Below are 22,432 nucleotides of genomic sequence, written 5' to 3' on the forward strand. Positions count from 1 at the left end.
TGCGAATGTGAAGCCCACGCAGTATTAGTCTGTTGATGAATATTAGTTCTACATGCTTGAAAAATTTAGCTGTTGGTAAAACGCTAATGAGTTATTCCAGTGAGATTCTGAGTATTGAAATAAGGAAGAAGGAGTTGCTTTAAAGATACGTTAGGTACTAAGAGTCTTTATCCCTCCTTGCATTGAAAGGAGACAACAGCAACAAAGACAACTTGAGGACAGGTGTGAGCTGCAATTCTGAGCGGCCCAGGGGCTGGGGTAATAGCTGGGCTTAGTTCTGCACTCATCTCCGAGGAATAAAACAGTAACACACAGTTCTAGAGCGAGTACAAAGCTGCAATTCATCCAAAAGGCTCTGTTCGTATTGTGAAGAGCGAGCTGTAACTTAACCACTGCACAACTGGCCTTAGAGCCTGGCAAGGGAAATGATACGTGCTGGAGCAAGATGTGATAGAGAGACATTGGTCTGTAGGGCTAACAGAGGGGACAAACTCTGCCCTGGGTAGAGCTCCCGTTTCAAGTCTCGCATACCAGAGAGGAGTTTGGTTTAAAGTGCAGACACATGGAAGAGAATATCATATATGCAGCACTTTCGAAGTGCTCTGATAGCACCAATCCAACAGCACCAAACCTGACAGCACCACAAAATTAAGGCAGAAAGCATTAAAATACAGTGAGCAAAATCCTAACCCTTACTGAAGGCAATAGAAGTCTTGGCCTTAGGGCTTCAACAAGCTCAAGGTTTCATCTTGAATGTCTTGTATCGCTTATAGCAGTTTTGACTCAAAATGCTACATAATCTCAGCTGTATACAAGAGCCAAGAGACAGGAAACACCTGTTCTGCTCTCCAGTCCATCCTTCAAATGTTGTTCCAAGGCCTGTTTCTGTACCAATGCTATCCAGTTTCATGGTCCTCTTAAAAAAAAAAAAACAAACAGAAAAACATTGTCTCATTATCTGATTGCCTTCTAAAAACTGGAGAGAGATTAGAGCAAGCGATCCCCCACTAAGCTCTGCTGGATGAAATGATTTCTGGCTTTTTCCACCTTGCTGTGTACGTTTTTTTGCGTAAAAATTACTACCTACTGCTGTTAATAAGCTTCCATTTCATTAAGCTCATAAATTAGGCTTCAAAAAAGAAACTATATTATTTTGGGGAAAAGAGAGAGGATTGTTTTTTAGAATTGGAAAGAAGAGCAGTCCTTAGTTGCTCTAAAAAATATGACTTGGAATGTTGGATATAACTGTACTGAGCTTTCTGTGGGAATTTCAGAGATGTCCATCTTCTGCTATCAGTTTTCACGAGCTTTTTACAGCAAATCCCCTCTTTAAATTAAGCATTTAATTTATGCATGTCCCTCCAAGTCCCCTCCACAGTGGGATAACTGTTGGGAATTAAAAACATCAGATGAAAGCCAAGATTAAAAGAGTAAGTAATGTCTCTACCTTTGCTGATTTATTTTGCCAGAGGCCTTCCTCCATGGAGGCACCCATAACCTTAGTCAACCTTGCAACTCTTGTCCTTTTCTTTAATGGTAGCAAGCCATCCAGTGGCTGGTGATTTAATATATTAAAGTAAAAAGCATTAATGAAAAAGGTAAAGATGTCAAGATATGATAAAATGATTGGCTCCTTGAGATGACTCTTTTCTGCTTTTGTTTTGTTTTGTTTTTGTGTGTGCTTTTTATGTTTATTTTTAATTTTTTTAAGGTGGATGAGTGGATTACTTTGGTATCCAGTCTGTAGAATTAGTTTCAAGTCTTATTAGGTATGCTTTGGAATCCACCACATTGTAGCAAACTCATGAAGTTCCAGTACTCAGACCTACTAGTCCGTGACTTACATACAAATAGCTGTAATACCCTAAGAAGTAGCACAGGTTCATTAACTCTTCTGCTGCATCTTGTTTGCATAAAAGTCTCTGCAAGTCTGGCAACAGCGCTGATACCACCGCATGTCTTGGCACAGGTTCTTCTCCCGGATCACCCTGCAGTACACTGTCCACTGGTCGCCTGTGCACTTGTACGTGAGAGCAGCTTTGGACAAGAAAAGAAAGGAAAAACTAGCAGATTAGCCAGACAACAGCATTGCAGGAGCGATCAAAATCCCTGCATACGAAAGAAGAAATCTCAATCTGTCAACACTGGAGACCGGATGATGTTCTTTCTACTGAGATCACAGGCAACGGATGGAGAGCTCTTGGAAGCACTTGTTGCAAGTCTGAAGCTGGCTGTGACTGCGCGAGCACAGAGCTCCTCATATTGTACCTATTCTGTCACAGTGACAAGGAGACCTACGTGAACGAAATGCCTAAAGCCTCAGCTCAGATTTAAGCACAAGAACACCTCCCAACAGTCAATGGGAAGCTGTGTGCTTCCAGACAGTGCTTTGCTAAGGCACACTTTCAGGAGAGGCCATCATCCTCTCAGGAGAAAATATTTTTGCAGAGGAGCAAAAGCAAACCTCATTTAATGGATATAAAGCTAAACTGATAGGTAGCAAAAATAATTCTTAGAGTAGTAAAATATGGATGGACAACACTTAGCTACTGGAAGGGGGCTGGATGGCAGAAACCCACTCGGATTGACAAAATGTTTGTGCAGGGGGAAAGTAGTATGAAGACACCATTGCTGAATCTGTTGTCGCTATCATTAAAGTGTCACAAGTGGTTTTACGAATAAGTGACAAGAGTAAAAACTGCACATGATAACAGTGCATAAATCCAGTGAATGCAGTCAAGTTAATGCTACTTGATTTACAAACTGCATGTAGCAGTCTTATGAATGTTGTGATGATTGGAAAATCTTCTAAATAAATCTTCTTGCCTCTTAGGTTGGGAAAAATGGACTAATTAGAGAACACATCAAAAGGTGCTAACCCAGCAGCATCTCAAGTCCATCATTTCTCATCTCTGCCAGATGAAACCAAGAAAGGCCATTATTATCCTGAATTTAGCTGTGAGTCTCAGTGCCAAACACCAGAAAACCACGGCAGTAGATCTGGTAGGAATGCGTATCACTGAAGCTTCATTTAACTGGACAAGTAGTAAAAGTTCAATAGAATCTGATGTAATGAAGTTGCACTGTCTGAGCAAAAAGAAACATGAAACCAATTTAAAAAAAAAAAGTGAGAAAAAAAGTTGACCATCTTAAATGCAGGGAGGACAGAGCTACTTCTGAGTCTGCCAGCAGTGAAGGGGATCTTTGAGGGGGTTAGATCTGCAGTACCCTCTGCTTTCCTGCTTCCAGCCAGGCAGTTTTCAGAAACATGATGTAGCTGAGTAAGTTAGACATCTTGCAAGAATGTCTGAGATACACCGTAAGAATCTTTACATAATAGAAGGGCACTGAGCTACAAATAAGGTAGGACTCCAATATGTTAGAGGTCCAAGAACCCTTATAGGTTGTGAAGACATAAGCACGCCTTAGAAGTAACATAGTTCAGGTGCCATGGGGACAGAATAAATCCCCTCTAAATGTGTCTTCACTGAAGGACACTGGACACGAAACACTGAAAGCCAGGCAAGGTGAACTCCAGTCTTAGATATTTCTGACAACATTACCTGGGATGGAAAACATTCTGGAGTGCAGACAAGGCAACATAAGTTTTGTAGTCTACTGCATTTTTTCTGTATAAATTTTTCTGTGAGGTTTCTACTACAAAACCCAGAAATTAAAAATAATCCAACGGAACCTGCTTGTATATAGGAAGAGTAAAACATTCAATGATGTATCTTTCTGCTAATATCAAATATCATTGTTTCTGGCCCTGGTGATTCCAAGCCTGGTTCAGAAACAAAAGCATCCCAAATTACTTGCAGATTACTTTCAGCAGGGACTTGAGCCTCCTCAGTCTTCTAAACACGTGAGCTTTTTATTGCTTTGCCCTAAAATGTGAATTAGGATGGATTTCTTGTCTCATCAGTGTATCAAAGGCTTATTTCTCAAATGAAATGTTTTCCCTCCACTATGCTCACAGTGCTAAAATATCTGGGAAGTACTCTCAGATGTTCTTAAACAAAAGAGCTTAAAAGCGCCTCAGTATGACTGCGTTTGCAAGAATAAAATTTCCCATACTCTTTTAAAAAAACAGATGTTAAACTTTTGGAAAACAAATTTCAGTCCAGAAGCAAGCCTCAAGTCCAGTCCTAGTTTAAGTGTTATTTAACCTCAGAAAGTGTGATTAGGAATGGTTCCCTATTATTTAGCAACTCTGCCTTTTCTTGTGTGCTAGAGGCTTCTTAGGCTAAAAGAGGCTGTGGACTGGAAGCTGTTCTGCCTAGTGAGACCTTAGCAGCATTGTTTACAACCCAGCCTCTTGTCCTGAAAGCAACAGGAAGCATGGATGAGGCTGTGTCAGAGTAACTGATGGCTTAGTTTAGCTTCATTTTACTGGTGATGATGTGTGAAATGTAAAGAAACCAAATCGGTTCCTGGAGCCGTGGCTGAACACAAACAGCTGAAATCTGAGGAGAAAAAAATTATCCCCATATAAACTAAACAAATATGACATGGAAAATTATGGATTCCCCCAATTTTGTATTGACAGAAGCATTCTTAACTAGAGCCATTTCTTAAACACAGACTTAAGGTGTTCCTGGGAACAGAGGGCCTGTCACCGCACACTCAGCTCACCCAGGTACGTGGGGGATGCAGAGAGGCTGAGGGGAAGGACAGTGGCAGAAAATCAGTGTTCACAGAAGGAGGCTGGATGCTTTCTTGCCTCCCAGGGTAAATTAAATCATCAAACCACATTCTTGTGGCAACAAATGAAAGGGGGAAAAAAAACAACAAAGCCAGCCATGCTCTGCTTGTCAAGGTCATGTACTTTCCTTGGGGCACAGATGAGTAACGCACCACACTTCACATCCACCACAGAGCAAGCAGGGTGAGATCTGTCTGGGACTGAGAAAGGTAAGTCTGTCAGCTCCCTCAGCTCTGTGATCAGTCAATCCCCCACCACTTGTCTGCTCCTGCTGGTCCCTCAGGTCTAGCCACTGCTGAGCTCTGAGACAGGGATTAATGGCTAAGAGAGGACCTATCCACACTAGTCAAGGGTCTGGCTGGGTGGCCCTCTCCAAAATTCTGGCCCCAGGTAATCCTCTGAAGCCTCATTTTTCATTTTTATTACTATTTTTAACACCAGGCACGCTGGGACCCTGGGCTTTTTGTCTGGTCCTTCACCCCAACGCCCCTCACTCACCAAGTCTGGGCGAGGTAATTGTGTTGACGTTAATCTTCTCATTGCAGACCTCCTGGTGGCACTGCCTGTAGGCCGCTGGCTTGGACAGGACGGGACACTCGCTGCCGTGGCGCCCGGTGACTTTGTGCATGCACTGCACCACACGTGACTGGAGGCCCTTCCCACAGGTTGAGGAGCACTGGAGGAGAGAAGGGACTGAGACATGGTCGAAGCAGAGTAGCTTCAAAATCACATGTACGTGAACACCATGAAAACAAGTGCCAAAACTGAAGCGTGCAGCGGGCTGGCAGCTAAGTATGGTGCTGAGGACTCAACACAGAGCAAACTTGTCAGCCAGGGAATCTTCATACAGCTTTTGTTGCATTTGTCCGTGATGATTTTGCAACTCCAGAGAGCGCTGTGTGCAGAAGAACAGCTAAGGGAGCTGTTGTCATTCTGCCTGGACTCGTTTCACCCTGAGCCCACTGACACTGGCTGTCTCTCCGGATACCCACGAGGCTCAAGAAGGCAGAAATGCAATTCCCTCCACCAGCCACAAAGACGCAGAGCTGGAAAATGTCTACTGCCTAATACTGCACGAGTAGCTTCCACTTCCCTATCCACGAGGGACCCAGTGGAGCTGGCTGCCTTGGTTCAAAAGCCTTCCCCAAGACTTGGACAGTCTAACAAGGCTTCTTCCCCAGACAGGATGACCACTGCCAGGTACTGATATGGGATAAAACCAAGGATTACAGCAGAGGCAGGCAGCTCCTACAGCATGCCCAGACCTCTAGAGAAGCTCCGTTCCAGTACACGGGAGAACACATCAGGTATTCAAGTACTCACTCATCCATCCCCGCTAACCGTCTGGCACTTGCCTGTCCTTCTGGGAGCAATTGCAAATTGTACTCCATGAGTTTTGGCTTCTATTAGTCAAGAGGCCCAGCCTGTTTATATGCTCTCTTTGTTGTCATACAATTGGAGTCCCTACCTCTCCCTCCCTCTTCCTCTGGCCCAGTCACTTGTGATTTACAATGTCCTACTTGCACGCAGTTCAATTTTAATAAAACAAACGCAGTGAACACAGTGAGGTGCACCAGCTGGAGTTAATAAAAGAACCTTGTATTTAAAATAAAGAAACAATGGGTTGCAGGACTTTGGTAAGATTCCTATTTCTGCTAGAGCCACACACAAGCAAATGATGGGGAAAAGGAGGTGGGGGAAAAGTCAGGAAATCTAATTAGGATGGTGTCAAAATGATCATGTTTTCTGTCCTCCGCTGTTTCTGAAAAAGGTCAGTCCAGTAAATACTATCACCTCTGAGCAGTGTTTCTTGAAAATGGCATGGTGGACATCTCAGAGGCTCAAAAGATAAGCAACATCGGGGCCGGACTGAAGTTCAAGTATGAACGATGCGTACGCAGGGTGGATGATTTTAAGACTAGCACCCAGGGACAGGAGAACACATGGATGCACGTAGCCCTGCACCTCTCCCACCTATCACTTTCTTTTAGAAGTATCATAAGAAATCCCTGCTGCTTCTCAAAGACAATCTGATACGAGAAGCATGGCTTTGTTCTGGGCTGGAGCACAGGGAGTTTCTTCCTTCATGCACCACAGCAAGGCCTGACGCAGAATGGGCTCAGATGAACAGAACAGTAAAATAGAGCCAGTGGAGTCCTGCTTCAGACAGCTCAGTGCAGAAATACATTTATATGATGTGCACTCTTCATTTCTGGGTAGGAGGAACTGCAGGATCAGAGAAGCCTGTTGACAAAAGTAACATAGACTCTACTTAATTTTCATCTTCCATCAGTCACATTAATGACTGTTTATTAAGCAGTTTTTCTGTATTTGTTTTACTCACCAAATTGGTATCTGCTTTTGTTGAGAGAAAATGTGTCCACCTGCTCTTTGTTCCTGTTCTGTCCCCAAATGCTGTTTCTCCAGGACTGAATGTCTCCATTCTGAACAAACTCTGGCTCAGATCCCTTCTGGACTTTGCCACTAAGGCACTCTGGTGCGCAACTTACCTCTGTTTCCAGCCATACTTCCCCTCCAAGACCTTACTATTGTATTCTGAAGGTAGCAGTCATGCTAAATTAAAAGTTTATATGTGTTTTCAAACTTCTTTTTTTATTTAATAAATGGTTGTGTTTTTTTTTTTCCTTCACATACTTCTTATTTCAAGTTTAGTGTCAACACAGGAGTTTACAGCAGATTTTTTTGCGCTTAAATGTTCAGATGTTGAATTTATGTGACATTTTGGTGACTGCATACTAATACCTCAGCAATTGTTATGATGTTTAGGACCATGCAGAACGAGCCCTTTCTTGTATGTCCTACTGTGAGATATTCCAAACTGCAGTCATTAAAGTCCCGTATTTAACCCCCCTTCATAACGTGTGCTCTTGGGATGAGATGGAGGCATTGAATTAGTCGTGGGTGCCCCTCTGCTGTTCCCCAGCACTGTGCATCCTCAGTGATTTCTACCAGTCTGGAAGACAATCAGTCACAGCCACTACATTTAGGTTTAAAATTAATAATTTTTATCCTGATTAAACGCAACTATTAGTCCCTTCTACTTCACTGGTCAAACTCAACCTCTTATCCTCAGGATTTCAACGGCACCTGTGGTCTCCAGAGTGCCTTACTGGTCTTAATTCTCACAAAACTCTTTCAAGGGGAGTGAATTGCACATCCATTTTACATACAGAATAGCTGTTATCACATAGGCATAAAATAACCATGGGGCTCCTTCACAGGATTGTAATATAGTGAGGCTGAGACCTTTGTCCCTGGCTTTTAGGCGCTCCCTGCGCTTACAAATGCTCTTAACCCCCCACCAAAAAAAAAAAGAAAAGAAAAAAAGAGAGAGAAAGAAACATTTTTCTCATAAGGTGAATATGGTTTTCAGATACTGATATACAAACGCTCACCTACCTTTGACTGTGTTCCTGTCTCTGCATTTGTTAACCAGCAAGGAGGGCAAGCAATGAAACTTTTTCCACAGACACTGCCAACTCCAATCCTTAGACAAATAACAGCAGAGTTTTTGCCCGAAGCAGTTTTATTCCTTCTCCTGGGAGACTGGGATCATCACCTATGCTATGCAATTAGTTTTTCACAGCCAGGAAGACGGATTTTAACATCTTTCTTGAACTCTTTTGGGCTTGGCAGCTAAAGGAAGGTTGGACATCTGGCTTATTTTAAGATGAAATTTTCAACTCTGTACTTGGATAGTCTCTTTCCTAGGAATTTCAATAGGAAATAGGAATAGATACAAAATACATACAAAGGGGGAATTGTTACTCATGCTGCACGATGAAGAGAGGACATCACTGAAAGAGGCATAAAAATCAAACTCCAACTGAACAGCAAATTCCCATAAATACCTTTTCTCCTATTCTGGACAGCTAAATGCATCGCTTCAGTCTCTCTTTTCCCAAATATTTATGGAACAATTTAGTATATCCATGGAAAAATTTTCAGGGCTGGATTCACTCTGTGCCCTCTGATACAGGACGCTTGGGCTTGGACACTGGTAGAAGGAGCTTGAGTCGGGAAAGCTGCTGCAGCCTTTTTACAAACAGGGGAACTTCCAGGCAGCCAACAGCTGCCGGTGAGAGCATGACACTTGGGGCAGACGTGGGCTGGTGCTGAAAGTACGCCCGCAGCCCAGCACCTCATCCATCTCCAGCTGGTTCAGTTCCGCTCTGCAGGAGGCTGGGAGGCTCCAGGGCTGCACGGTGAAACTGCACCAACCGTGTTTCAAACGCTGTTGATGGACACTGACTTGAGTTGTTATACTGCTATTAACAAAAATGTTCTGAGAATCAGAAAAGCTTTTATAAGCATTTATGTGGCTCTCAAAATACACACACGTTTTGATGCCACAACGGAGGGAGGTGATCTGTGAATGTGGAGATCAGTTCTGGAACCACGTGCGGCGTGGCGTGGATCTCTGCCTGCCTCCCGGGCTGCTAGGCAAGCGCTGAGAGAAAATCCGCAAGCATCTTGCCTGCACTGGAAAACCACGGACTCGAGGAAATGGTTGAATAGCGACACTGGTGTCAAACAAAGAAGTGTTTTCTTCCCTTCCACCAGGCATTGCCAGTGATATCGCTATCAGAAAAACGCATACGCAAAATTCACATAGTTTAGCCACAACACACTGAACTGACAATAGAGCCATTGTAAATGAGAAATCAACCCAGAAGCAAAAATCAAAGGCTTGCTCAACACTGTAAGAAAGAGTGGATTAACGACCAGTTACGAAAAATGAACCTAATGAGAGCCCTTTTAACTCCCAGTTTAAGCACTACTTGAGAAGGCAAAAGGAATACAAAAATGCCTCCATTCACATTCCTTGGCAGTAACATGTAAGCCAGTGGGGATATCCAGAAGGAAATAAACTCACAAATTATCAAGGCAGCAGCTGCATTCATCAGCTTAAAGAAGATTTACTCACAGAAAAACTCCAACCTTAAGACCAAGCTATGATTTTTCAGCTGGAATGCTATTTCCACCTTAGGATACTGGTATGAAAGCCTGAAATCTACCAAAGGTGAGGACAGATGTCTAATTGCTTTGAAAGCAAATGCCTCAGGAGAATATTAGGTATTAAACCAGAATGAATTTACAGTAAATGCTGAGATCTGTCAGGGAGTTCATCGACTCCTGATGTACAAAAGATAGCCAGAGACAGAGAGAGGAATAAGAATGAATTAAGCCAGGGCAGGCCTGCCTTTGGGCAGCTGTAGGAATGTGTAAGAGGGAGCAGTCCAAACAATCTCCATGTTGAGGCTCAATGGGGACAGAAAAAAGAACAGATTTACCATGGCAGAGGACAGGCAGGATGGATCTGTTCGGGGCTGAATGGAATAACGAGCATTGCTTGTGCCTTAGCTGAGGGCTGCTGACCTGACAGGGATGCACTCAGACCACACGTCACCTTTAAAACTCTCATTTCTGTAACCTCTAAGAGATGTTCGTCTCTTCTGTAAGAGACTTGCTTCTTCCAGCAGAAGGTCATAGCATCCCTTCAGCCAATCCTGAATGCACTACAATAAGGCTGATCAGTTGTGGGGAGAGAGAGTTCAAGATAACACTCATAACTAAGCTGAAGGCAAGATTTTTTTTCTCTATTCATCAGTCTGCAGGCATCTGAAGTTTACAGATACTAGTTTGTCCCCAATTTGCTGAAGGTTGCTGAAGCCAAGGATAACACTATGGCTAAAGCTTCAATATTCAGAGATACAGTCAGGCTTTACTGACTTCAGAGTTCAAGTATTTCAAGGCGTTAGGATAGGGCAGAGTTTTTCCCCCGGGAGTCTTTATTTTTTGCCTCTATGAAAGTCAGAAAGAAAGCAAGGCAAGTTCCTATTAATAACATTCTAACGCAGCATCTGAGATGAATGACAAATGTCCTGGAATTTCTCTGTTCCTGAGACTTTAATGGTATACATGTGTGTGCTCAGAGAGTCAGTGCTCTACACACCTTACCGTCAGGCTTTTTATGAGTATCACTAATTTAAACTCTGGAGTTTTAGCTGAAAAGCAGCATGCAATACACTTTCATAAACACCAGTTCAACTTTCACCATGGCATCATGCTAAAGAAAGAGATTTCTGTCTTTTCGCCGATAACATCTAATTAGCCCAAAGCAAACTGTAAGCTGTTTTTCAAGCTTCCCTATTCTTTCCTTTCCTTTTTTTTTTTTCTTCTTTTTAAACCCCAGATCTGTAAAGAGAACATATCTGGTCTTGCTTACAACAATCTTTCATTTGGAAACTTTTGTGAAATGACTGATTTGTTTAACTTAACCAAGAAAAAATGCATACCCTTCTGACTCAGAATGGGAAGAAACAATAAATTATGGCAGAAAATGCTCATGGCTGATGTGACAGTATCTTAGAAGGAGAAGAGAGAAGCAATCTTTGCAAACTGCCTACAGCTGTGCTTTCAAACTGCATGACCCTAAGGAACAAGACCTGACCAGCATGTCTCACTGCTTAATTAAGCTTGACTTTGCTATTCTGAAAAGTTCCATTGTGCACAGAGAGTTCAGAGATTAAGAGCTGAATGCATGAATATTCTGGGTATTGACAGTGCCCCTAAGTACTTGTGCAATGCAGCCCAGGTGGATGCTAATGAGGAAATGGCATTTAATTCATCACAGCAATCGGACAGAATTCATGTCACAGAATCGCAGTTTATCCAGAGTTGGAAGGGACCCACAAGGATCACTGCATCCAACTCCTGGCTCCACAAAGGACTACCTAAAAACAGGATTTCAAGAATGAGCGCAAGTAATAACAGCAAAGATATGAAATGATACAGTATTGCCTACAGGGTGCCAAATTATAGCTTGTGTGCAGTGTTTTGATCTGTGGCAGGTACAAGCAGAAATCCTCCATAGCTTAGTCCATCCATAAAAATTCATGAAAATGATCCTGAAAAACACCTTACGTAAAAAACATAATTAAGCTAACTTCGAGCTAGATAGTAATGGAAAACTATAACTATGTAACCGTGGAATCACATAATTCAACTCAGGCTGACTGCTGAAGAATTTACCCTACTTCCACAGCATATGTACTCACGCCAATGCTGAACAATGTTTTTATGGGCTACATGAACTACAGTCCCACACTGACTGCTGTCACAGATGGTATCCTGAAAAGAGTATCTTGGGAACTGAACTCCACTGAACACATTTTAGTTACTCATCACTTAATGATCAATGCTACCTGAATGCAATTTATTAAAAAATAAAAGTAATTAAAGACCCCATTAGGATTATTTTATTTCAGCAAGAGGCTGTTCATCTCCATCATGTCAGTTCTGCCTGAGTGTTCCCTGGACAGGGAGCTACTCAGCTCTGAAACAGACGATGAACGCTGTGTTTCATCACTTTGCATCGTCAACCCAGGGATCACCAGCAGGTTGGTAATAATTGCTCTTTAAAGATATTCTTGAAAGTTGTCACCTTAATGCCTCAGTGGTCATTATAAATCTCCCTAGGCTTTTGGAAAGACTGCAAAATTACAGCAGTCCATACTAGGGACACATACTGCATGTTGTAAGGATTCAAAGGACAAAAACTCTCCAGTTGAGTAGTACAAACATTAAATAGTGAATTACCCACTTTTCATCTTTTTAAAGACGTCATCCTAAACACTGTAACATCTCAGAGTAATTCAGAGAAAACGAATGCCAATATTTGAACAGGCTTGTCCTGCGTGCTTTCTTCTTTTTCACATTAAAAGGAGTGAAATAGTCGCGATGACATTCCATTTCAAATCCACTGATCTTGGTGGGAGGCTTTAATTCTCCATCACAAAAATGCACCTAATGAATGAGGCTTTTAAATAAGAAGTGTCAAAAAGGGAAAGTTATTCTTCCAATTAATAGGATCACTGGAGGCTGTATTGGAACATGAGACAATAACAGTGTAACAGAATGTGCTCCACTTCAAACAAAACACTGATGAATACGGCCTCTTTGCAGCGCTCTCCTTTCTAAGGAACCATCAAAATGATTTCTACTATGGCTGTTCCCAGAAACTCCAGCAGAGATGAGCTGTGCAAACTGTTGTGCAAACATGACACAGTCATGGCCTCAAAGGCATGATCAAGACTTGGTTCTCCCTTCACTTTCCATGCCTAGCTTTGTGTCGATAGCTGCGTTAACCGGGGCTGACAGCTATCACAAGGTCTAGAGAGAGCTTCAAACTTCTTTTAGTGCCAATATACCATTTTTACACCTCTGACCATAGCAGAAGACTTTTCACAAGTGGAGAATGGAAAATCAGAGAGCAAAAAGGGTAAGATTCATCTTTCTGAACTAGCTCTGTTTAGGTTCTCTTTGCAATCAGTGAGTGGAGAGAGATTGCTTCAAAGGGCAATGCAGCCGTTACCAAGGAGAGGGGATAAAACTACTCCCAGGAGCTGCTCGTCTTACTATGATGGTAAATGGTGCGTAACAACTATCTCAAGCAAGGCACCGACCTGTCTGATGGCTAGGACTCAGCAGTGTAAATTCATTAAGTGATGGTCCCACGGCCATACAGAGGCCTGTAGGTAAGCTGAACTTGTATTGGCTGTCCTTTCTTTCCTCCAGTGTGTATTTGCACTGTAGGTATGGAAACTGTATTTCTTAGTTTGTCCACACTAAAGCAGTACAGTGGGTAAAAGAGGCTGTGATTTGCACATCAGTGACCATGGGCCGGAGGAAAAAAACAACTCAGGGGATTAGAACCAGCAGTGCAACTTAGAGCAGTCCACTGGGGCCATAGGTAGGTTTAGGACACACTGATGGCCTGGCTCCTGGCCATGCCTACAACCACAGATGCGGAAAGTTAAAATACAGAAGCCTGCTGGGTCCTCTCCTCTCATATCCAGCTGTATCACTCTCTGGAGAACAACTGATTTGCACCAGTGAGACCTGTGGACAATTTTCCAACGTCAGTTTCTAGCTGTGGTGCTGAACGCACATGAGCAGCCATAAATCAGAAAGCTGTTCGCTAAGCCAACGCAAGTAAGAGGCAGGAAAAGGTCTGTCAGCTGCGGCGTGCGACTGCAGTTTTAAGCCACCATCCCTCCTGCAGAGTTTTCTCTCAGTTCAACAAGAAAAGTTATTTTCTCCAAGGTAGAAGGAGATGACCTTTATAAAGAATTAACAAGTTGTCCATGGTTTATCATAAACAGATGGCGGGTCAAGCCATGAATTTGTAATGAGTTTTAGAACAAAGGACAGTTTGCTGCTATGTTTGCAACAGTTTTGAATACACCTCTCCAACCACAGCTGTCCTTGATTTGCTCTTCTTATCATGTAATGTGAGTTAATCGTTAAAAGTGAGGCATATAGAGGATTTTGTTGATGTTCCCAAACATTTGGAACTTGGAAAACATGCCTTCCTGGCACTGGAAGATTGTAGAGTATTTTTTGAAAAAAGCATGCTTCTCTGTGTGCTGTACAGTTAGGGGTTTTATCTCTCTGAGAGTGCAACCCACTGCCTTCCTGCCAAAACAATTAATTTGCAATTACAAAAGCCTTGTTACCACCCACTGTGATGAATGACTGCTGATCTTCAGCATGAAACACCTCAATGTCTGGCACAAACCCAGTATTTTTCTTATAGGAAATTACATTTTTTTTCTCCCTATTGTTAATATTCTCCTGGGATGAGAACCCCTAGCCAGTATTTCATAGGCTCAACAAAACACCATAAAGAAATTGGCAACTAGCGATGTGCAGGGAGGGCAGGTGGCTATAGGTAATTTTTCAGATGTGTTTTATCATTATTGACACGATTTGGCAACAAGAATATTCTTTAGCACAACACTTTGCCAAGCTGATCATTCCTAGTCCTTTGCAGATTCTGGAGTGTACAATCTCTGAATTCAGTGAAAAGTTGTGCCAGGTGGTTATAAAAAATGTAAAGCGGTAGAAAAAGCCTTGCTCTCCACTACTTTCCTTTGCTGAAGTGGAAGCCCAGTTTGAGATGTCATATATTTATCTCTGTTTTCACCGAAAACCATGAATCTGCGATGGTTCCTACACAAGACCCAAAGATCTTGCACAGTCCAGCAGGTCAGATTCTGATCTGAACGACACTGGAAAAAACCTGAAGTGACTTAGGTGGCTGAATGAATCTGCATTTATACTAATGTAAGGCAGAATGATATCAGGCCCGAAGTGCTGAGTGAGACCTTTGGCTTGTGGCCAATGGACTTGAGGGAAGAAAGAAGGACAGTTACACTGGGTTCACATTGGGTTCCCCGAGAGTAACATAGGCTTTAGTAGTTACAGAGCATCAAATGTAACAGTGAAGAAAAAATATGGCAGAGCCAATATATCACAAGGTTTCTATGTGTCTTTTGCCTTCTAAAAACCTTTTCATTGGGCTATGTAATACAGTAGGTTAATGGGCTAAATTGTTGCCTGAGGGACAGAATTTGCATGTTTAAACTTCTACCCCCAAAACTGGAAAAGCACCCTTGTGAAAATCAGCACTAACAATGAAGTCAGAGCACCTTGCCTGTAATTTTGCCTTCCTTGATATAATACCACTAAAAAGGGAATAGCCAAAAGTGAAATGGGAAACCCTGAACCATTTTGTGCTGTTGGCTTGAAATACAATACTTCAGTCACAAGACAGAAGTAGAGTATGTTGAGTGTAACAACTAAGTAAAACTGGAAATGAAGAAAAATCCATAAAAAGTCTTCTGGAGAATTGCTCCTGCTACAGAATCTTGCCTCTTCGATTATACCCTAGAAGAGTCCATAAGCCAACCAGAGAAAAGGAACTGAAGAAGTACAGCCTTGGCCTGTATATGTGCACCTGAGTGACTTCCCTGCTTCATTATCAGTAGAGCAGAAGGGGAGAGCGCTGAGGACAGAATGGGGAAGCCTGGGTAGCTACAAAGCACTCCCCAGTGCTGTTCATCCTCAAGCACAACAGTTCCTTGTCACTACCATAGCTAGCCAGCACATCTAGCAGGCAGCTCCCTGCAGCAAGCCAGTAATGCTCTCCCACATCATTTAGGACACATGGTTTCGACTCCAGGAGTCACGGCAGACTTTGATGCAGTCAGTCCCGATCCCTTCAAGTGCAGCCTGGAGCATGCAAGCAGTTCAGACTCAGACTGTGCATCCTGCTAAGCTTTCCGGCGAGCCGCATACACACAGACATGTTCTGCTCACTAGCTGCCTGCATTCTGTACAGGAATGGAACACTCGACACAAAGTTTGTCAGCAAAATCAATTCATTGTGAAGGAATGAACTACTGTCCTGCTAATGCATCAAGAGGTGTATTTTCAGCAGCCTGGGACTCTGAAGCAAGTGTTGACAAAGTGAGCAACCTATGTTTGTTCTTTCGACTAGCACAATTACAGCAAAAATGTAAAAATGTTTCCAGTGCTAGAACATTTAACAGCTCGGATTTCAAACACGGAAGAACTATTGCAAAGCAGAAAGTGTTTGCGGTATTTATTTCTTCAACTGCATACAAACTGGATGTGGAATTTCCTTTTGGAAGAAAAGACTGAATGGGAGATGTCTTGGACTCCCATTTGTATATTGCATCATATATAAAGGATGATATAATGAACTGCAATTCTGAAGAACCCAGGCAACAGTAAAAAAATAATTTCAGGCTAACACCTTCAGTGGGTCTCCCACTGTGCGATCTACCTTTCTACAAGGCGTGAAGACTCCCAGACCAGGAACATTTTAGTTATGTTGCTCATCATACTAATGCTGCTAAAAATAATAAGTATATCCCTTTAAGATAAGAGATTTAAGAGAGAAGTTGCAGTAGTGCAAAGAAGCTGAAAGTTTAACAGCACAAGCTGGTAACAGAGGCTATCGTGGTCACAAGTAACAGAACAATATTCTGTCTTCTGAATTAGAGTGGACAATTCGTTAATCTCAGGTTTTGAACTAACAAACGTAACTTCAAGGACATTTAAAATAATTTTACAGACTTGGCCCTATGTGTTTGCAAATGGAACTAGACACATTGGCTCCTTGTAGCATGCTTGAAATAAGCTGCAAATGCATTGGGGATACACAAATATCACAACCCAGACTGCTTGCTAAATCTGCTCCACTCCAAATCCTTTCCTCAGCTACAGAACACAGTAAGGACCTTTCACAAACAACCTCGAGAGAAAAGAGAACAAAAATTCTCTTATTCAGAGTGTGGACAGGCAATGGCTACAGAGCCATTACTACAGCCAGAGGACGAGGTTTTGGCTGGTGAATCTCTGTAGGTGCAGCTTACAGATCAACATGCCCTTGCTGCCGTCCCTCACTCACCTCCCCTTTACAGAAGCAGATCCAGGGCCTGAGTGCACAAAGCCATAACTTGTGTCACAGACTTGGAAATTTTGCTAATGCCAAAAATAATAATTAATAATAATTAAGTATTATACCCCTGTACCTTCTGAATGCAACAGGATCTAAGATCCTACATAGAATAACCGTGCCCATCACTGTCAGCCATAGGAGTTCTTGTATGTTCCCAGTGAGGGGTTTTTTATATAGGACTGGGAGCTCCTTAGGCAAATCTTCTCATGCAGAATCTATGTATTCTATACATACTCCTCGTCCTAATATAAAAACAACAGCCTGCCACTACCCCTCAGAGAGCCTGTTCTATTGACAAGTTGTATGTGAACTTCAAGTTTTAATGAGGTTTCGCCTCCTTATATGATTTTCTGATGTCTTCAAATGATCTTGGTTTGGTGAAATTAAGGATTGGAGGCCAAGTCACCATGCAAGCTGTTTGCACAAAAAGCATCAAAGCCTTATTTTAATCTGTGATAATTACTACTGATCATTAAATCTTGCTTCCCTGATGATTCCTAACAATAAGAAGCAAATGCACAACACACTAATTGCAAAAAGTAGCTGCTTGTTCTGAGAATTTTAAAGAATTCACTGTAATCTAACTGCCAGAGACTTTATTTCTCCTTAATGGATGAACTGTTTAAGCCAGACAACCCCAAAAAGGAATTGCTAATAGCCGTAAAGGTTCTCCCCCTAGGCCTTAGCCCTGCATTAAAGCTTCTGGATCCTGATAATGAAAATCCTACCTGGTGCTCTACATCAAACATTTCAGCTATCTGGGTTTCTGGGGCAATAAACATTTTTAGAACTGTATCTACCCATACCCTTTTCTACCAGTCTAACAGTGCTTTTTGTTTACCTCTTTACTCAGGGAGTAAGAAACTAATTGTGTGAAAGTCTTCAGCCAAAATTAACCAGGATGTCTAGAATTTGTAATGTTCATTATAAACCAAATCTAAGTCCAAAAACATCTACTGGACTTGCACAAGGTGAAATTCCTGCAAAGCAGAGAGTTGGCACAAGCTGCGGGTAGAAAGAGGCCACAGAAACAGTGCATAAGCTTTTTCACCTTTCTGCACAGAGAAGATCCTGATCCTGAGTTAAGAACTGCAAATAACAAGTGAGTTTGCATTGATCCTGCACTGCTTGTATGCAGACATAAAATCCATCAACACCACTATTTACTGTGACCGATGTATGATTGCAGCCTTTCTAGCAGCGAGCCAACTTCTTTATCAGATGGGAACGACTCGCACAATACTGAACTTTCAACCCATGTAATCAGTGAATACACAGCTATTTCATATTCCTCCCTATAAAGAGAATCCGGGTCAATTTTCCTGCCAAAATCTTTTAAAATTCCACAAATAAATAAATAATGTTATTTCACCTGTTAACATACAGGAACTGTTTGTCTTGGCTAGCTTGTGTGGTTTCTGCACGCCAGGTTATGAATAAAATAATGTTCAATACTCTAAACAATCTGTGATACAAATTCCTGGCTCAGCATAAATACAGATCTTTTGCATGTGGCAGGTTCTTAATGCATTCTCCAGCACTGATACCATTCAATTCGTGCATCTATGACACACTGTATCTATAAATATTTGTAACTCCCTATCTTAATGCAAAAAAAATGCAATTGCAGATAAGCCAATTTGCCCATCGTGGGCCTCTGCTTTACTGGATTTTGCTTGCTGGTGTTTGGGCTTTTGGACAGCAAAACGCAACTACTGTATCCCAGTGGTTTCTGTGCATGCCGTACATTCCAAAACACAAAGTAGGCTTTCTGTTTAAAGAACAGTACAGTTACAAAGATAAGATAAAACCAAGCTGGAATATAATATTCCTGGGAAATTTCATTTCTTTATGCAAACATGAGTCAGTAATGTAAAGGATGCTTTATGAACAACGCTGGCAAAGGGTGAGTTTCTTACACTGCTCCTGTCCAAGTAAAACTACCTGTTACTTTAAGATTAGAATGCAAATAGAGCAGACTCTGCTCTGCTTTAATCCACTGCATGCAGGAATTAATTCCACTGATGTCACTGGAGAAACTAAGTTCAGACAGGCCTAAGTGAAGGTAAAATCCGGCCCCGAGGAAGGGACTGATGGTTTTGGCTCTGCCTTTAAATCGATGGCCTACTTTCATTTCGGGCAGTTGGAATAAGTCTGGGCCTGGACTGTGCTGTGTAGGTCTCAGAATAGCACAAGATTCAGCTGCACAAGTCTGGTTTTCCATCTGTGGTAATAAAATGGTATCTACCATCAGATTCTGCATGCAGGACCGGCACAAGGAGGGCAAACAGATTTCAGCTGTGCGTGCTCTCTATCAGCCTTTGTCTCTGTGCGAGTCTGCGAAGGCTTCCTCACACTTCCCCCCAGTAGTATTCAGTTTAACAACAGTTCTCCCAGACCCAGACCCTCAGATTTCTCACCTGTGGGATAAGAAAACTCTTATCAACTGTAACAACTCAACTCTTCTCAGCTGAGTATTGATGCTTTGAGGGAGACAGCACTCTCACCACAGCCCCTCCTTCTGAGATTTCTCCTTTTCTCAGGGACTAGGTTTCTCATTCAAAGTGCAAATACTTAACACATACATATACTGAAGGAAATCAAACTTGTGCGATTTTATTTTTAGCTTGCCCAAGCTGGGCACAAGAGACCTCCTTCGCTCCCTGCAGTCCTGGAAGATACTGCTAATGAACTCCTTCTTGTAGCACTCAACCTGTTAGCCAGCTCACTTCAGAGTTTGTTTTTTGAAATATGGAAAGTGGTTTCAGCATCGCTTATAAAGTAGCCTTTCAACACTAAGAACTCAGTTGATGGATGAGTTTTGGCCTGTGGTGAGAATCTTCCTTTTTTTTATGTGCAGGCTGTGTGGTTTTAGTCTTTGGATGGTTAAGCTGTCAATTAATACTAGCTTATATCCTGTTTGTAATACACTTAGCTAGAACTTGCTGGGTCATATCCACAAGCACGTGTTGCAGCGTTTGGGTCACAAATGGCAGAAAGGGAAAGTTTAAAGCCCAGAAAAAAACTCTAATCAAAATGAGTAAAACCCTTCCCTTTCAAATATTTGAACTGCAAAACAGACTGCACACAGAAGCATAGCATTTTGAACATCTTTAGAAAGAAAACACCACGTTGTGTTCACTGTTACCTTAGACCAATCGCCTGTTTTCCATTCGTAACAGCCGGTGTGATCCTCACACTCCTCCTCGTCTCTTGGCCTGGTGGCTGCATCACACTTTCCTTGAGAATTTGTGCACGTCACTGTTCTTTTCTGGATCCCTTTGCCACAGTCTGCTGAACACTGCAAAACAATAGCTATTTGTTTTCTGTTGCACGATGCCTAGAAATAAAAACTTTTTTTTTGGTAACATAGTTAAAATGAAAAGCTAGTTTTATGTACACGAAGAAAAACTGATTACCTGTAAGATTTTTCCCCAATAATTAAACTCCCTTTCAAACATATGAGTCATTTGAAAAGTGTGGTATCTGCTTGTGAAATATTTTACTTTTAAAAAATGGCAATTCTGAAAATCAACCTTCTTTAATATCAGTTAGCATCGTGCTAGAATTGGTGTTACAGAGGAAAAATCACTAGATCTTGTGTTTAAGAGCTCATCATTCATAACAGAACTGCAATATTCCTTTATCACAGGATTAAAATGAAGGTGAAAATCACATTTTTAACTCACTGTAGAATGCCATCACTGATACAAAAACAGCTGTGCAGAACTGTTTGTATGCACGGTGGTGAAGCCACAGTTCTCACGTGTTCTCATGTGAACATGTACACAGACCTTCACTCTTTGTTTTGCTATCCTCATCACGATGTTAATTTCACAGAACTTCAAGTGCATGCAGTGGATAGCTCAGCAGAGACACTATTCAGTGAGCCACAATGTTGGCATCAGCTTCCACACGCGGGCAGTAAGTTAGACACATTAATCAGCAGAGGTGGAAAAGGGGTTTCTCAAAAGCATAGGCAGGGACTGCTTGAAGTCCTCTGAGAAAGCAGCAGGCTACTAGAGCTGCTAGCAGCAGTTGCTGGAGGAAGACCTGATTCAAGCATTTGGGCACTGTAACAAATATTCACGCAAGTGAACAAAAAAATGTCTGCAAATATATTTGTGCTCGGGTGCTACGGAGGTAGCTTCTAAAAGGTGGGGATATCTGGTCACCCATTTGTTATTTCTGCCAACCAGTGTCACGAAATTCTGTTTAACTGGAGAATTTGTATTGACTTCATTGCCTGGACTAGGTGGGGAAAGGACGTTGCCATGAACTGAAACTCCTGTTTTAAATAACCCGTTCAGCAACAGGGTAACAGATTCGCTGATGCTGTCAGAGCCATCCATACAGCAGCACAGCCAGTCTCTCTGCTCTTCATTTTCATGCCACTGCAGTGGTTAAGAGTGAGAAATTTTCTTGAAAAGCCACTGGGGACAGGTGGGTGGAAAAATGATCTACGTACAACTGAGATAAAAACTAACCTTCTCTAGCATGTCGAGCTCTCCCCTTTAGGGGATCAGCATGGAAAAGACAGTTGATTTGACACCGAATAAATAGTGAAGATATGAGATATTCTGTGAGGTCTTTTGAACATAATCCAAGAAGCTTCTCCATCCAGGGGGTCTATGCTGGAAACAAGCGTCAGCTTGATATAAATTACATCAAATGGACAAATCTCAGCATGCCTGTCTAATCGTCTTAAAAATACAATCCAGGCAGCTCTGACCTGCTGGCCTTGTTAAGGACATGAATGACAAGCGTTTATGAGCTGGCAAGCAAACAGACATGCCTTTAAATACTTCAGAGCACTACAAAGTGACTTCTTGAAAATCTGGGAAACCTTCCACTTAATTTACTATGTGCCGCTCATGGCATGACCGCCTTACGGATGTAACATCTTTGTAACAAGCACAGTTGTACGGCTGTGCTAGATACCGGGATGAATTCTTCCAGGCTTTGCAGAATTCCAGAAACTACTTTGCTGGACTCCTCAAAGTGCAAGACTTGCCAGAGATCCGACACTGGAGCTCCCTAACTGGTACCTTAAAGCCATGAATTTGCCCCAAGTTGTGTAAACTTTCCAAAATTACAGATCGTTTTCCTCAGTCCTCCTCCGGGTTGCACTCGTTCATCTCGAACTACAAAGCACAATATGTGAAATCTTTCAAATGGGTCAATTTACTTGAAGTAAATCAAGCTGAAGTAGGAGTATTTTTCACAGTATGAGAAATCTCTAGGTGGGTTTTACAACTGAGTCTGGGAAAAACACCAACTGTTTGTTCTTCCCACAAGCTTTTAAGTCATTCACAGATTAGTATTGCATATACTTCCCTAGACAAAACAGCATTTGCAATAGGTTTCCAACA

General features: G+C 42.1%; 1 protein-coding gene across 1 annotated transcript in view; it reads right to left on the reverse strand.

Annotated features, from left to right (window-relative positions):
• Positions 1 to 1,615: 1,615 nt before the first annotated feature.
• Positions 1,616 to 22,432, reverse strand: part of ADAMTS17 (ADAM metallopeptidase with thrombospondin type 1 motif 17) — a 173,196-nt gene continuing 152,379 nt past the window's right edge. Inside the window, exons 21-23 of the mRNA XM_035554855.2 lie at positions 20,209 to 20,361; positions 5,204 to 5,381; positions 1,616 to 2,037 (exon numbers count right to left, since the gene is read on the reverse strand). Coding sequence (XP_035410748.1) covers positions 1,886 to 2,037; positions 5,204 to 5,381; positions 20,209 to 20,361 — 483 coding nt within the window. The 3' untranslated portion in view covers positions 1,616 to 1,885. The remainder of the gene's footprint in view (positions 2,038 to 5,203; positions 5,382 to 20,208; positions 20,362 to 22,432) is intronic.

The sequence above is a fragment of the Cygnus atratus genome, chromosome 11 (genome assembly GCF_013377495.2).
Source record: "Cygnus atratus isolate AKBS03 ecotype Queensland, Australia chromosome 11, CAtr_DNAZoo_HiC_assembly, whole genome shotgun sequence".
Taxonomy (NCBI): Eukaryota; Metazoa; Chordata; class Aves; order Anseriformes; family Anatidae; genus Cygnus; species Cygnus atratus.